The sequence below is a fragment of the Anser anser genome, assembly GCF_964211835.1.
Source record: "Anser anser genome assembly, chromosome: 13".
In the NCBI taxonomy this organism is placed as follows: Eukaryota; Metazoa; Chordata; class Aves; order Anseriformes; family Anatidae; genus Anser; species Anser anser.
Genome location: NC_139734.1, coordinates 3,278,573 through 3,296,143, shown reverse-complemented (window position 1 = coordinate 3,296,143; position 17,571 = coordinate 3,278,573). Strand labels below are relative to the sequence as shown.

General features: G+C 40.3%; 1 protein-coding gene across 9 annotated transcripts in view; it reads left to right on the top strand.

Moving 5' to 3' along the window:
* The window catches only part of TENM1 (teneurin transmembrane protein 1), a 332,069-nt gene that overhangs the window by 301,997 nt on the left and 12,501 nt on the right, over window positions 1–17,571 (top strand). For all 9 annotated transcript variants that reach the window (XM_083797987.1, XM_083797988.1, XM_083797990.1 and 6 more), the window contains 3 exons: window positions 4,387–4,559; window positions 7,568–7,803; window positions 13,855–14,151. In XM_083797987.1, coding sequence (XP_083654113.1) covers window positions 4,387–4,559; window positions 7,568–7,803; window positions 13,855–14,151 — 706 coding nt within the window. The remainder of the gene's footprint in view (window positions 1–4,386; window positions 4,560–7,567; window positions 7,804–13,854; window positions 14,152–17,571) is intronic.

The window sequence follows — 17,571 nt, the reverse complement described above, 5'->3', positions numbered from 1 at the left end:
AGTTCTAGTAATTTCAGAAGACACCCTGCTACTAACACTGTATGAGAAAGGACAAGCAGTGCTGTTGTACAAGCTTTTACAATATGAAACACTATCATTTCTTAAGTGCCTGTCATATGTAAAAGCTCTGTGCGTAGTGCCCATTATATGTAGCAAAAAAATGCCTGAAATTATACGTCATTCATATTTCATTACTGTGAATCTCTGTTTCTCTAAATGCAAATGTGGTTTTGGAATTTTTGGTATCTAAAGAAGAAGAGGCAAGTTGTGATATGAATCAAAGATTTGCAAAATTCTTGAGGAAGGCAAAAAAGGGAAAATTACTATACTCATAGGAGAAGGGAGTGTTACAAAAGAAACTTAGAATCTCAGTGGAAGGAATGTTCAAACACAAGAGTGGACTTGTCCTGTCAGCAGGGGAAGAGGATATGTAATGAAAAGGAAAAAAAAAAAAAGGTATGTAATAGCAAAAGGATATGTGTCAGGAGTGGCCTTACAAGCAAGAGGTTGAGACATTTGACAGGACTCCTTAAGAGCAAGACAAGACAGTAAAGATACAGTCAGAACATCACAGACTGGTCCCAAAGAGAGAGCAACCCAAGAGAAAATTCATGTTTGATTCGTAAAGAGGTGTGAAGTATCAGGATTTCTCATTATTTATAATTAATTGTCATTATCCCTGTTAGAGGATGTGACAAGTGATTGATGTCATATGTTAACATTGCACTATCAGTTCACAGTTCCAGGAGAATTATGCCGGCTTTCTGTAGGGCATGGGAGTTTATGGTCAAAAACAAAAGTGAAAAGACGTCCAGGTGAGATATGAACAGAACACACATTGAGGAGAAATGAGTTACTGCATAAGTCACCTGGAGAGGCAGCTGAGTCACCATCATTACATTTTTTTAGAATTACATTTTATTAAACTGCAAGTAGGATAAAAGCAGAGAAAACTGCTGCCTAGAGTATGGGATTTGTTATTCAAGGGAATGTTTTTCTATTCTGCCTTCCATTATTCTGCCGAAAGCAGGCTGAATTGACAGAGTTGATCTAAGTATAAGCAATTAGGGCCATTTTTGACAATAAGCAGGAAAACAAAACCATACAGGGCCTTCCTGGTTCCCGTCTCATTATCAGGCACCTACTGTTAGAAGTTAAAAGTATTGTGCAAAAATACAAAGCTCACTGTTGTGCTGGTGCTGTTTAAACATTGACTGAAGAGTGGTACCTGTTATATGCAGAACTTAATTCAAATATGTGCTTCCTTGGAATAACTTCAGCACCAGGACTGATCCATTTAAATCCCTACCTGAGGATGGGATCAATCCCGACCATGGACCAATGACACTTTCAAAAAGCTTTCACAGTAGCTCCAAGTCACATCTATTACTTCTTAAAATGCTGAACAACATGCATTGTTGCAGGGCCTTGATTGTTAGAGCAGATTATGTGCAGTCATGTGCTTCTCAGTGGGTTTAATATCAGTACTCTTATTCTGTCCAACAGACCCTGAGTGTAAACCTTTTCAGACAATTATTGCTCATGCCTGTTGTCTTCTGGCAAGTAGTTTGTTAAAGTAGGACTCATGCTTAGTGAGATTTTCTTTTAAAGGATTTTGCCTGCTTGCAGGTGCCTGCCATTGTATGTAATACTGATTTTTTCATGCAGAGATACTTGGAAAGACACTGTCCTTTCAGTTGTACCGACTGCGTGACCGTGTACTTCTACCAATCTAGATCAGTCGGTAGAATTAACAGAATTACAGCTGTTAACGTTACAAAAATAACAGCAAGATTAAATAGTGAAGTCATATTATTAATATTTATTGTTCAGGCCAATATTTCAAGTCATCTTCGTAATATATTACAACTTCCTGAGTGGTTGAGATACCAGTGTCAGCCAAGCTGCTGCAGTCAGAGCGACAATTGACTATAACGAATGCTGTGCTGAATAGATGGGTTTTCAGGACTTGGTTTTCCCTTTTTGCTGTTAATAGGTCATAGGGGATGATGGTCCTTAGTCATCCTTTAAGCAAACATTTCTTTCCAGACAGGTCGCATTCTGAACTGACACCTGATTTCACTTTAAAAATTAGATTTTTTTGGTAAGGGTAACTTAGATGTGAATTGCTTCAAGTCATGTATAAACATAGTATTGGAGCCAAGAGGATTAACGTATGAGCAACTCTCCAATTGCTTAGAATCACCTTTTCTGTTTAAACAAGTTTTGCATTCACATCCAAAAGTTCAACCCATAGCACTGTCAAGCTGAAATAGGGATGAGTTTGTTTAACAACACATATCACACATACTTGGGAATATGAGCAAAGATAACGGACTGTTCAGAACATCTACCTAGATGTCAGATTCACTCACAGAGGGAGATTATTAAGAGGTAGAAAACCACCTACAAAAGTACTTGTCATCCATCTACTCTAATCTGATGGAATGGAAGTACTGAAAGAGCTCTTGCATAAAATTATAGCTAATGTACAATTTCAGTCATCTAGGTTGTTATTTTTTTAATATTATATCATTAAAGCCATAAAAGGGGAGGGGGGCACTGGGCCTCTATTAAATCAAGGACAAGAAAACACCTGCAAGAAACAACCCTCTCTGAAAAAATTAGACCACTTTCACTTCGAAATGATACAACTCTTAACTGTTCTACACACAGAAATGCAAATAGATTGTGAAGCTCTATCCCCAAACGTGCATTTCTAATATTGGTGAGCACTTCCTCATGTGAGTACTGAAATCAATGCAATTATCTGAGTCACTGGCATGATTAACAGTGGCATAACTGGGCACCAAATTAACATTAAGAAATATGTCATGATTCTGCCCCTATTAGTATGGGTAGGACATTTCCCTATAAGAACAGAGTCCAAGTGTGCTACTATTCATCATGTGAAAGGTGGCAGAATCTGTCCTCAGAGGGCTGGTTTCTTGGAGCAATCTGGAATAAAAAAGCCCTGTAGATGGTCACACTGTTACTGAGACACTTAGCTGAGCGTTCTCCTTGAAGTTAGTGGGACCATCTTGGCATGTGCTCTGCAGCCTCATTTTAATTGTTCAGCACCTTATCTAGTCTATGATTCTGTATTTCTGGGTGCTCCTGTGCAGAGCCAGGAGTTGGATTCGATGATCCTTGTGGGTCTGTTCCAACTCAGGATATTGTGTGATTCTTATGATTCCCATTTTCAGCTACACGGGGAATTGTGTATCTCATTATTAGCAGCATCCAGCAGCAAAAGTGGGTCCTTAGCAGAGGTGCATCCTGACTCATAAGCACAGCTACATCCCAATAAACTGTCTGCATTTACACCTTAAAAATGCATGATTTGAGGATTTTTCTGTGGTATGCTAGAAGACTCATGTAACTTAGCAAGCTGTCATATCTGTTTGATCAAGCAGTAAATGAAATATAATTGCCCAACATTCACAGAGTTTTCTAACTATGAAAAGTAGTGCTCTGAATCAGTTTTAATCACTGGGTGTGGCACCCAGTCAATTGGCACAGAGTGGCACGAGGGAGGAATGCGAGGAAATCGCGTGATATATGACAGCAGGAAGAGGTGAAAGAGAGAAAGATTATATTGTATTTAACATTTAATGAATTTATTTGTCAAAAAAAAATGCAAGATGTTCGATACGTTCATTCTCCAGTGTTTCATTTGAAAAGAACAGCTGCTCTATTTTTCTTTATATCGGGTGGAAAAGAAAATTCCTGATTTTGTTCACCAATACTTTTTGTGGCATACAGATTTTCTATGAGTAATTAGGGGTAAATAAGGGTCCCAAAGAAAGGATGCCAGCACATGAAAGTGAAAGACATGGCCAGCTCATTTGCTGATGTGAATTGGAAGAGCTCCCCATTGGAGGCAGTGGGGCTTTGCCAGTTGATACACCAGCTGAGGAATGCTTTGTGAGTGAGGGGAGACAGTTAATAAAACGTGAAAACTTAATTATGCTTTCCTACCTGCACAAGTAGGCTTATATTTTATGAACATGGGTTGGTTTTACTCATGCAAATACGTCTGCAGTATCAGTGAGCTCTCTTGGATGAGTAAAGATGTGTTTGGATCAATAAGATTTTGAAGATCGGAGGCATTAATATGGAACAGTATCAAGCACCAACCATTGTTCTGCATTGTTTTCTCTGTGAACCATCAGAAAGAACGAACTGTTTATCTGTGGAACTGAAGAGACACATTAGAAACAGTGCTCCAGAGGTTTTGAATTACTTACTGACTTTTTCATAACGTGTTGACAATACTTTCCCCCCCACCTTTTCTTTTCTTTTTTTTTTTTTTTTAATTGTAGTAGCATATACAAGACAACAGTGATGTATTTTTGTGGCTCACTTTAACATCATGTGCTGCAGGTACGACTCCAATGGCCACCTGACCAACGCGACATTCCCAACTGGGGAAGTCAGCAGTTTCCACAGTGATGCTGAAAAACTGACAAGAGTGGAACTTGATACTTCAAACCGAGAGAACGTGATCACAGCCACAAACTTCTCAGCTACCTCTACAATATATACCTTAAAACAAGGTAATTAAGGCGTTTCTATTATTTCTTCCCTTACAATTACATTTAAAACTCTGAACATTATTGCATTCTTAATTGTTTGACAAAAAGACACTAAAATTAGTTCATTTGTTTCTTCCTTGCTTCAGTTCAAATAGCTAGATACTGCTTACATTTCTCCTGGGGTTCCTTTTAGGAACAAACCACCAGTGAATGCTTTTCCTCCTAGAAAAGTCCCGTTGGTAGATTCCAGTTACTAAAATCACTGAAGGCTCCATGCTTTACGCGCTATTTCCCACATCAGTATTCAGGGGAATTGGACCGACCCGTAATACACTGAGCTTTGTTATTCTGAGAAATACTGACCAAAAAGTGTCCTGCTCCGCTGTTGTTTTAGCACTGAAATGCTTTGTTTGGCCAACGCCATGAATTCACAGAATCACAGAATGGTTTGGGTTGGCAGGGACCTTAAAGCCCATCCAGCTCCAACCCCCTGCCATGGGCAGGGACACTTCCCACCAGCCCAGGCTGCCCAGAGCCCCATCCAGCCTGGCCTTGAACACCTCCAGGGATGGGGCATCCACAGCTTCCCTGGGCAGCGTGTTCCAGTGCCTCACCACCCTCTGCGTAAAGACTTTCCTCCAAACATCTAATGTAAATCTCCCTTCTTTTAGTACGATGCCATGCATCAGTCTCTCACCTGGATTCCTGGATCCTATGCTGCCTGGTGAGCTCCTCTTGCAGCATGGGAACTTGCTTAAAAAATTTGTCCAGCTGGGCACACTGTCACCCATGACACCCACCTCTGTCTTCAGGCCCTAGAGGAACTTCCAGATTCTGGAGTTCCCTGCAACTGAGGGTCTGGGCAGCTCTTTCAGTCCTCAGGAGGTCTGTCCGGGTGTAGGTGTCTGTGTGGGGAGGTTGTTGCCCCTCTGTCTGGGTTTCAGCCTCAGCCAGGCAGCTGCAGCGGGTGGACACCATTCTTGTTTCAGCAGACAGCTGCTGCTTGTTGTTCCCAGCACAGAAGAAAGTGGCCTGCCTTCCTCCCTCACTATGCACCCTCTCCCATTCTTTCTGGTAGTGCTGTGACCTGGTGGCAGTGCTCGTAGGAAGGAGGAAGGCATGACCAATGTCTGCTGGTGGCTGCCTCAGCACTGAGATTTTAACTCAACCCCTGTGCACATGTATTTCCCTGGCAGCTTCAGTCTGCTGGTGTATTGGATCTTTTGAGAAGAACTTGCTCTCTGCCTAATGGAAGTGCCGCAGTGTCCTCCTTCAGATTGTGCAGATTCATCCCCTAAGTTTTGGGTTTACATAGTTTAATCAATCTTTTTTCCTCTGTGTTAATTTTTCTGTAGCAAGTGGGTTGTTCAACAAGAAGGGAAGAAGCTTTGGGAGCTGGTGCTGGGAAATAGGTCTGCATTTCTTGCAGGCCTGTTATAGAGAAGGTCTGCTTTGTAACTCGGAGCAATTCACGAATGTGTTTCATTCTCAGCTTTAGTTGTATGAGGAAAAAATAGGAAGAACTCACAAGATATTCACTCATCCCTCTTCACTACTGCATTGCAGAGACAACACTGAATAAATGGAAAGAATTATGTTATATTATATTGCAGCATCACTTGTTAGGCTTTGTCCAAGTGATCCCACCTGCTCTCTGCATCATCTGCTGACTGCCCAATTATGTTTGTCTTAAATACGAAGCTTCTCAAAGAAGGGATATTACTGCTTTGTGTCTCAGAACAGTGAGCTAGCACACCACCAGCAGAGCAAGAAATGAACAGCTATAGTTGTTATTATACCTATCCTATTTATGAATTCATATACTTTGCATATTTCCATATCTCTGTAAAACTACTGTGAAGCAATCCGTGAATAAACAACAGGCATTGTATCCTTACCTCTGAGTCAAAAAGTCTCTTTTAATGCAATATCTATTATCTTCACTTTCTGACATACCCAACTGTTGTCCATATATTCGCGCCTGAAGGTCTGGCCCAATTACTTCAGCTGGTGTGCAACAGCTAAGAAAAAGATGCTTTTTCTTAGCATCACAAAAAAAAAGTCGCTAGCTGGTAGGTGCTCAGTTACATTTTAAAGGTGAGACTGGCTTTGTCCCTTAACCCTAAACATACATATTCATAAAGAAGTGCCCCCCCCCCCCGGCAGCTGAGCCACAGTAGCCTCCTGTGTGCATGTCCCTTCCCTGTGCCAAATGCAAGGCGGTGTGGCAGAGCTGTGCCTGCAGTGAAGGCATTACAGTGCACAGGCAAGAGGCAGGAAGCGTATGGTGACTGTGTGGCTTTGCATCATTTCACTGGAGACCTGCTGTGGACCCTCAGTGTGATTCTGGCCGTGTTTGGAGGAGGAATAAGCTGTCATCCCAGCTGCCCTCTGCAGCACAGTGCTGAGCCTCTGGAGCTGCCTGCTGTGCCACCCTTGCTGGGCCATTCAATTTTCTGCCAACGACTGGGTCTCTCCCAGAGGGTCTCTCACACCAGCCCACGGGCTCGTGGCTGGCTGTCACTGAGCCTCTGCCTCAGGGTCTTGCTGCTAACAGGGAATGGGAGAAGGTTTTAGTACAGTGATACAGGGAAAAGGGGCAGAACAGCAGCCTGGCCATCATCTTAAGACATTTTGAAAACAGCTTTCCTGTTTGATCTCAAGATACCCCTTACGTTCATTCAAGCAGTGAGCTATTCTGTTAACAGATCCTAACATGTTAAAATCATCAGAATATCGGTGATCAAAACCCAGCCCGTGAGTTTATGTACTGTTAGGCTAAAAGCAAAAACTCTTCATTCCTCCTGCAGGGAACTTTCACAATGGAAATCATCAGGACAGATGTAATAAAAAGCTCTTAAGACACGTGAAGACCTCCAGGTTCCAAAAATCACACCGCTGTTGGTGTTTGGTCAGTGATCTGTATACTCGGGGCAAACAAGGCTTGACATTGCACCTGACGTTTGTTTCATAAAGCTGGAAATCTGAAATTTTCTGTTCCCTGTTTCGGGTTGTTGTTTTTCTGACAGATAACACGCAGAATATCTACCGGGTCAGCCCAGATGGGTCTCTGAGAGTCACCTTTGCCAGCGGAATGGAAATCACACTTAACACGGAGCCTCATATCCTAGCAGGAGTCGTCAGCCCCACTCTGGGGAAGTGCAATATCTCCCTTCCTGGAGAGCATAACTCAAACCTCATTGAATGGAGGCAAAGGAGGGAGCAGACCAAAGGCAATATCTCCACGTTTGAGAGAAGGCTAAGGGTAAGGCTTCCTCTTGTGTAAAGTGCAGTGTTCTCTTTGAAAGCCATTGAACTAAAATTGGGTTGAAAAGTTCTACTTTGTAAGAAGTGCGATGGAAAGTTTGTATCAATGGTGGGCCCCAGCCATGAATTTCAAAACCAAACTCCTCCAACGCTTGACAGGATGTTTGATCTCTGTTTGATTTTGGTTGTTAGACTTGACCTCAAGACATAATTGCTTTTTTTCTTCCTCTTCTTTTTCAACTAAGAACTTAATTATGTCTTAGGAAGAAGCTGTGAGCAAAGGACAATGTGTAGTTACTGCAGCACAGCGGCAGACTTGGAACCAGATTCTGCCTCTCAGATCTAACTACCCTCTTTGTGCTGGGGGAAATAACAGGTGCCAGCCTCTGCCCAGTGCAGAGGATCTCTTGGGGCACACCTTGGGTGTTGGGCCAGGGCATCTCCTGCAAGCCATGGTATTTTAGAGCCTCTGCATGTATCCAGACAGGCTGTGGATTCTGCCCTGCACCGCATATGTTCAGACACCCTCACACCCTCTGGCTGGGTTACCGTATGGCTCTAATAAGAATGATTTTAACAGTGCATACGTAGTGTATATTTATTTTCAGGAGAACTCACAGATTACAATGACAGATGGTCAACATTCAGCATTTAGGTAACACTAAGGCTCAAAGAGACTGCTACCTTGCAGAACAGTTTTTTATGAAATCCATTCTGTTTTTCACATGAATACTCCATAAAATGTCTGTACCAGTAGTACAGATGCGAATTTTGGCCTTTAAAATATTGCATTATTAACTACAGCAGGTCTGGATAAGTATTATCTCTGAAGGTACATCTGTTAGCTCTGAAAATACAGAGATAGTTATTTAAATCTCTGGATTTCTTTTTGGTTATCATATCTCATGTATTTTTTATTTTAAAAGTGTGTCAGTTTGGTTTTCAACTGTGCTTATCAATCAGAAACCCAAGGCTTGGATGATATGGCCAGACTGATTACCGTGTGTAAAGAAACCATTTGAAAGGACATCTTTCAGACTTGGCAGTCACAATTACTTTACGAGGATCTTGCAAGTGCAAAAAAGCTCTGTGGGTTTTTTCTTTCCCATCCTCTGACTGCCTCCTTTCTATCCTAGTTCACACACATTTAGCCCTGTCCAGAGAGGTTGCTGAACTTATTACAATGGCAAAGATGTGCTGTTAAAATGGCAGGATTCAAGCTGTGACCTCCATGGTTCACTTTACCTAATCGATTGACTTCTGTATGATTTTATGGTTAAGTAACTGTACGGTGCATACTTTTTTAAGGGTCTTGCCGAATAAAAGTCTTAAACGGAAAGGTCGTAGTCAGTCATCTATTCTGCTTACCTTGCCAGGGCCAAGTGGTTCATCACAGTTACATTTTAAAGTACTTCATCCTGCAGTTTTCCTGTTATGCAGTTTATATTTTCTGTTGTTGAAATTGATTGCCAGATCTTTTAACTCATTTTCACTTGCTTCTGCACGATCCTTAATATTGCCTGCCAAAAAAAAAAAATTTCCTGGGGAGGAAATGCACAAATTGGTCAGGATTAGATGGACTCTGTCTGAAGGCTTAAAATGTTCAGTGAAATATTGCAAACCTGAAGCTATGCAGAGCTCTGCTGATTGACCTGCCTCTGGGTCAGTCTGCTGGTGCATAAAAGCACTTGTGTACTCCTCCTCCTCCCCCTTCACCTTCCATCCAGCGAGGGTATGCAGTGTAGGAATGACTTTGGTGTGCCTTTGTCCTATATTCTCTGTCCTTCCAAAGGTATCCACTAGATCACAGGAGTTGATCATTGCATCGTTATTTCTGTAAATTGTAAGTTTCTTTTGGTACCTACCAGAAAGAAACCAACCTTCATGCCTACCACGATCAAAGGAGCTTTATGGAGTGTACCTGCCTACCCAGAAGGACGTCAGCTTGCCCACATTACAGTGTTTTCAAATCCCCTGGACAAAAGATGGAGGGAACCTGGTGGGATAACATTATGTGAGGATTTCATAGTGGAAAGGAGGAGAAGTATTCTGTGCATGGGATACACCATGCAAATAAGCACAAGAGAAAGGGAGAAATGGACTTTTGAGGCTGCTGTTGCCAATAAAAAGGACCTTGGAGGATAGGTGAGATATGTGGGTCCTGGAGTTCAGCTTTAGGAATGAGATGTTTGCATGGGATGCTAATGGAGTGGGGAGCTGGTGGAGGTGTAAGGAGCTGTGGCAGTCTAGCTGGGGAGGAAGACAAAGGAGCAGCAGGATGTACCCAGAGACACCGTCTTTCCTTGGTGACTTGGTTATTAAAATAACTATGCAGGGCATCAGGAGCAAAAATACCATCTTATTCTCTGTTTGAATTAGTAAGCCAATAGCGAAGGGGATTTAATGCTTGCTGTTGACGAATCCTTGAGTACTGCTGGAAAAAAAAATGTAGCGTCGATAGCAGCCCTTATCCTGGATAAGGTTCTGCTGATACCTTCTGAAAACTTCTAGCGAGTTATATTTTAGAAATAAAATTGTTAAGCACTTAATATGCCATGATTGGCCCAATAGGACGTGTGTTAGAAAGCTTGCAATGTAGGGCAAAAAGAATTATGCTGAACTTTGAAAATGTATGTAAAGGAAAGCTCCGGGGATTGGACCAGTTCTCAGTGGAAATGAGCAGACTTTTAGGAGCCCTTAGTTAAAGGGGAAAAAAAAAAAAAAAAAAAAAAAAGGAAAAAAAAGCACAATGGAAGAGTTTTCTGGGGAAAAAAATAGAAATCTAGTTTAAAGATGTCGCTTAAAGATCAGTCCTGATACCGTCACTGAAATAAAATGGCTTTGAATGCTAAGAGGTATAAATTAGAAGGCAGGTAACTGGGGATGAGATGAAGGATGACCTAGTTGAAAAGATGAAAGCTTTTCTTTCTCTGCCAGTTCCTAACATTTTTAATTCTTAATTGCAATTAACAACCATTTTAAAGTCATGTCACTGTATTAGTATAAAATGTCTAAAATTTTTGGATAGAAGCCACTGGTAGCATGTTCTGAATAACGCTGTAAATGTTGTGTTTTAAAGAGTTGAAATTTTGCATGGTGTGAATTCCCTACTCTTTAAATCGAACAGAAATGAGTAAGTTAACGGAAATGCTAGAAAAGACATCTAACTTTATCTCAGTATCTAAATCAATGTGGGAAACAGGAATTAATCAGAGTTTTCCTTGAAGTGCAGAACTGCCAGCCCTGGCGCTTTCTGAAAGTATATAAAACAGTCTGTAGGCATGTATGCATTTTATATTAATAATAAATCTGTGTACAATCAGGCATTTTAACATCAATCTTAATCTAGCAAGACTTCTTTTTTATCAATTGAACTGCTATTTTAATTGACTTCTAAAAAAGAAGCAAAGCTGTTGTTAAAATCAATGAGCATGATGCATAGTAATATACTGATTGGAATTCAGCTCTGCTCCCTCCTGTCTTTTGCATAACTTAGAGGAACTTGGTGTTGGATGCCATCCAGGTTTTATAACTGAGTATCTACAAAATTGAAAGCTTGAATGCTTGGCCAGTCTTGTTTTTACCTTTTTTTTTTTTTTAATAACAAAAATGGAAGTAACTCATTGGCCTCAATTCAAGTCAGAAGTCCTGTAGATATAGGCTTTGACAGCTTTATTTATTATCATATTTAGTAAATTATCTCCCTTTATTTACCAGCCTTGCAGCAAGTTCTAATGATAGGGTCAAATCCTCAGCCACTATGTATCAGTTTACGTTGACTCAAGTGAAAACACAGACAGGGAAATACACAATCAGCTCATCTGATTTCACATTTTAGACAGTTTACGTTTGAGAATGAAAGTCAAGAGAAGTGCACATTTATGTGTTTATTTACATCTTCAAAATTTCTGGCCATAAAATCAATGGAAGTAGAGCCAAAGGATGTTTAAAAATAAATAATAGATATATCTTTTTATGAACTACTAACATTATTATTGAATTCAGCTGAATTTTCTCCCTATTTTTGTCAGCTGAAATTTTAACCCAATATTGCTTTCAGAACCAGTTTTTACTGGCTTGTAACTGAGCACATGAGCTCCAGTCTGTCACAGGGGCTCCTTACTGACTTGCATGTACATTGGAGGAGCCATCTCTAGGAAGCCACTGGAATTTGAAATCAGCATTTCAATGACAGCATTGAAATGCAGCCTGCTACCCATGTGTCATTGCATCTTGCCTTAAGAAGGGTGTTAAATTGAACTTAAATCTAATATAAGAAAGTAAACAAATGAGACATAAAATATGGAATATAAAGGAAGTAATGGTGTCCCCAAAAACCTTATTTTAACTGCGTGAGCCTTTAAATACTGCTGCTATCCTCTTTACTGCTAATTCTGCCTCTGTGTGATTTTCGTTCATATTTGTTATATCATTCCTGAAAATTAGATTGCAAGCAATTTGTATTCAAGACTTTCCTTTCTCCTAGCTGCATACTATGGCAATAATAATAATAGCAATAAGAACATTAAATATGTACATAGACAGTAAATGAATATGAGCCAGAGTATATCTTCTGCTTGCTTCTCAGTTATTTTACCACCAAGAGGGCTGATGGTTTGTTGTGTTGTTTTTTTTTTTTCAGAAATTGCAATAAGTTTGCAAAGAAATATATTATCATAAACATATATACAAGCAAATATAGTTGAGCTGAACATCACATTTTACTTGGGCTCCTTAGCTATCATTAGAGCATAAATTGTAATAGTTACAGCAGTCTACAGGGGTATATAGGTATTTTACAGCTATTGTAAATGAACAGTATTAGAGTTAGACATGTATGTATATAAAACCACAGGAATGGTAGTTGAAGAAAGAACACCTGCTTCTTCTAGATTTTTAAATTATTTTGTATCTAAAAACAGAAAGAGGAAAGAAAAATAAAGTTCTTTCTACTCACAACCACCATATGATCACAGCTTGAATTATTAAACAGGTATTCTTAACCATTTACTTTACTGCTATGCCTCCAGGTCTCAGGAAGGAGCAAGCGCTGTGCTGTGCAGTGCTAACACCTGAACTAACATCATCTCTGCTGTAAGGAATGTATTAATTGGAATAGACTAATACAAGTGATTAGATAAAATGCAGTCCATTAATACAATGAGCACATTGGGCATTGATCTGAAAATGACAAGTCAGTGAACAATGTTATATGGTTTTCTAAATTATAACTTGGATTTAAATGGAGTTTAAGAGTGACTGCCCAGTGACTGAATGATGAAAGCACTGGATAAACGTATTTTGTCTTCAGAAGTATGGCTCAGCTTTGAGCTTCATTTCTAATCGAGAATTTTGGACCACAAGCACTAGCAGGTCGAAGCAGTCAGCCTGTTCCCCTGCCAAAGGACACAATAACGTTAGCAAATGTTGCAGGTCCCAAATGTGCTCCGAGAGCTGCAGCAAGGAGTACAGCTGGCAGCAGGCACTTCTGCCACTGCCTTTCACAAGCTCTGGGAGTAGGCTGCTTTTGGGAAGAAGTGTGAGGACACTGGTGAGTAGGGTTTTTGGGAGCTGCAAGCACAGCTCTTCGCTCTTCGGCATCAGTATGCGACCTAGCGTGGGCTATCCCACAGCAGCAGCTGACCTATTGATATTAATGGAGCTTAAGAGAGAGAAGGTGAGTTAGGATTAATTTTGGTAATTTTGGGGTTTAACTACATGTCCTTGGCTGGAATCAAAGTCTGTCTATAGATGAATTTTGAGAAAAAAGAAGAAAAGCTTAGGAAAAGAGGAGTGGCGATGAAAGTTTAGTGTGTGGACATAGAGAGTGTCCAGCTATATGATGTAACACTGAACGCAGACAGCATTTTGTTTCTTGGTCCTGTTTCTCATCTGAATGTTTTTCTATTTTTCTGCCTTTAGTATGCCCTAAATTCTCAATCCTACTGTTAAGCCATTGCACATCTTGATTAGAACTGACACAGAAATGTTTCTGTCATATGTAATTAAGGTACGTTGTCTTCTTACCTTCCTGTATCTTTGTGTTTAGGCCCACAATAGAAATCTGCTCTCCATTGATTTCGACCATGTAACCAGAACAGGAAAGATTTATGATGATCATCGAAAATTCACTCTTCGGATTATGTATGACCAGACAGGCCGCCCAGTTTTGTGGTCGCCCATCAGCAAATACAATGAGGTCAATATCACTTATTCACACTCTGGATTAGTGACCTATATCCAAAGAGGAACCTGGACTGAGAAAATGGAGTATGATCCAAGTGGGAACATAATTTCCAGAACATGGGCAGATGGCAAAATATGGAGTTACACGTATTTAGAAAAGGTAAGTCATTTTAGAAGTGGATCATTTTACCAAGGCAAGAATATTTGTTCTTCATGCAATTACTAAGAGATACTATATTGTGAGCTATGTTATGATGCTATCTTGTGCAATAGTATATAAGATTTATAGAAAATGCATGCAATTACAATAACCAGAGAAAAATGTGTCTGGAGGTGCTTAGACCTATAGTCATCACTTCAAACCTGTCATAATTTAATTCTGAAGAAAGTTATTAGCAGCTCGGATCTGTTTAATCGGTAGGTAAAATGACTTCTTTGTCTCACTCCAAGTGCAAGTGAACAAAGGACACTCCCAACTACTGAAAAACATTTTGCCATTCTGTATAAAGTAGTCAAAGAAATAAGTCATCAAAATGGAACTGTTTCATCCCCAAAAACACACTTTTAAGCGAAAATTATGCACCAGTGAGTGCAAGCTAGCACCTGTTTAGTGCTGTGCTGTAAAAAATGGACTGATACTTTGAGGAGACAGATTACTTTAGTATGTATGATGCCCATTTGGGGGAAAAACCATAAAGTAATATGAAATGAGTTATTGCCCTGCTTTTATAGTGACTTCATGTCTAAATTACCTGAGTATTCTAATTTTCATTCATGTGTGTGGTCATGAAATGACGGCATAAATGCTGTGTCTCAGGAACAGCATCTCATTTGTCTGTACAAGCATCTCATTTGTTATTTCGTCTCTCAAATCCAAAAAGCCAACCTGTATTTTTAAAGCTTCCAGAACTCAGCGTGAAATTATATTCAAACAGTGTCCTTCAAAACTTTTTTTTTTTTTTAAATAGCAACATCTGTGACTATCCATTATACCCTGAGTTTGCAGAACATTTTTCTGCACCTGTTAACCACAGGGAAAGGATAGGAGGGGGCAGGTGAGGTAAAACTGATAGGGGGTGTTACACACAAGAAATCCAGTGACTTTGAAGTTAGTTATATATTTTAAAGTTCCAAATGTGTACTTTTAAGATAAACTTTGCTATACTTATTTTGAATGTTTGTAAGCCTGATCCTCAAAACAACTTAAATCTAACCCAGAGAAAAAAAAAAAAAAAGATCCATAAAAATGTGATTCCTTCCTTGTCTGCATGCAGTATGGTTCTTGCACTTGTTAACAAGATTGGCAAACCCTGGAAGCTTCAGAAGTTTGGTTCAGATAAATTTGTCAGGGCTCCTTTTATCTGTATGCTCTTCTTCAAATTGCAAGTAAACAGGCATTTAGTACAGCTTTCAAATATTTGGGCAACGTGCCTTTTGGAATCTTTTATTTTTTCTTTGGGCCTAATGGACCGTAATTTTGGAAAGATGCATGCATTTTATCTTTCCAAACACTTTGCTTGCTCATAGCTTATGATGAGCTTATAAATAAAGCCATATGATTTAAACCTGTCATTCTGGAATTCTGCACAAGTGGACAAATCCTGATCTTGTAGGAGCAAATGACAAAAGCCTACTGACTCAGGTAGCGTCAGGCTTGATTTATACTGTAATTTGTCACTAAATTATTGAAAGCCATACACACCGTGGACATAATCTCCCAGCTATTTAATGTGCTTTCCTCACAATTTGTTACTTGTGCCAAAGAAAGATGAATTCACTGTCAAAATTAGACATTGAGATATCATTTTGTGGCCCATTAAAGTCAATAGCTCGTTGTGTTAATTATGTAATGATTGCTAAATGTTGTCTGAAACCTCATAAGACCCAATAATTCCTTTTATCAAAAAATCAATTATATAGTTCACTTCCAACTCCTAGTTATTTACTTTTCCATTTATTACCACTTGATGAGTTAATTGTATGTCTTCTAAAAGCTCTCCTCCTTCCAGGGTTAGTCCCAGTAAGTTTTCAAGAGCCCTGTGATGGTAGTACTGGAATTAATTCTCACTGATGACACTGGGCTTCTCTTGATTTGGTCGCTCTCCTCAATTAGCTGATGGTATTATAAAACCTGAATACTTCCAGTTTACATCTCAAATCCCGCTGTCTACCTCCAGACAAACTCGCTGAGCAGCTGTGTGTGTGTGTTGGACAGAAATGACATCTAGTGGCCGTGCCCAGCACTTGCCTGTTTCCAGCAGAGCCCCCAGTTCTTGCCACTGGCTTTGATGTTGTCACCTCAGTCATTACGTGGCTGACCAGGCTTTGGCTGCTCTTATAACATGACAGCTCTTTGGATGTTTTACCAGCTCCCGTCTGAAATCCTTTAAAACGATTAGGATCCAATTTGTGCAGATAGTGCAAAAACCTATTGTAATATTATTAGGATGAATAGGGAATTAATTTTGTTTTCTCTCTATAGTGTCCCTAGTAGGCTAGATAGGACAGTAAGTCTCCAACCCTTCTACTGTCTAGGCTTTTACTATCCTGGACAAAAGTGGAAAAGCCACAAAGTGCTGTAAAATGGCACACAGGGGCACTAAAATTATATTAGAGATGTTTCTGATCTTGTTATTTATACTCTCTCAATGGCAGACAGTTTAAAAATAGGCCCGGGAGCAGTATATAGAGAGCAGTGTCACATCAGTGCTAGGAGAGAGTTCAGCCTGTGGTTTACTGCAGGCTGGGGACTGTAGACTGAAGGTGAAGCTAAAATAAACTCCGTGTGTGTTAGAAGTGCTTGGCAGACCAGCAGTAAAGCGATCAGGAAAAAGCCTGGTGTCTAGGTCTGTTGGCACACATTGGGATGTGTTGGGGCTCCTGGGCTGGAGTGCAGGTGGCGGGTGCCCATCAGCAAGGGCAGGAGGGCAGGAGGGCACGCACATTACAGGTCAGGGGGCAAGAGAGGCTGGTCCGGGCTTAGCCTGTCTTCTCTCCTCTGAATGAGCATTCTGGTTATTTGTCAGAGCACAGTGCCTTACAAACAAAGTTGCTTAACACATCACAGGGCTGAGCACTCGATATTTTCTTCCCGCTGAGGAGTTTGGAGGCAAAAGGAAAAAATAAAAATAAAATTTAAAAAAAAGCCTTTTTCCTGATTTCTTTTCCCAATGCTCTAAGAAAAAGCACAATCACACATTCCTTGTAAAACTTTGTTTTGCATGGTGTCTCAGTTTAGAAAAGCCCAACAAATTTGCTTACAGGGCCGTGAGCTCAGAACTCCTCAGGATGTACTCTCCAATTGAGCTCAGGCACTGGGGCAAGGATGCACAGCGCTCTGAAACATCCAGGCCACTCACCAGGGATGCAGGAAGGCCACAAAGCTCTCCCATACATTTTCACTCTGTGCTTTCATTATGCTTGTTTCAACAGTGACTGTTCACCAGCAGGGTTGTATGCTGCATGCTGTGACCTTGCACGGGACTGGTGGAGAGGTTTACAGAAACCAAACAGAAACATTTGCAAAGAAAAATGTCTGCCATGCTTGCATACTCATCTGCAAAAAAAAAAAAAAAAAAAA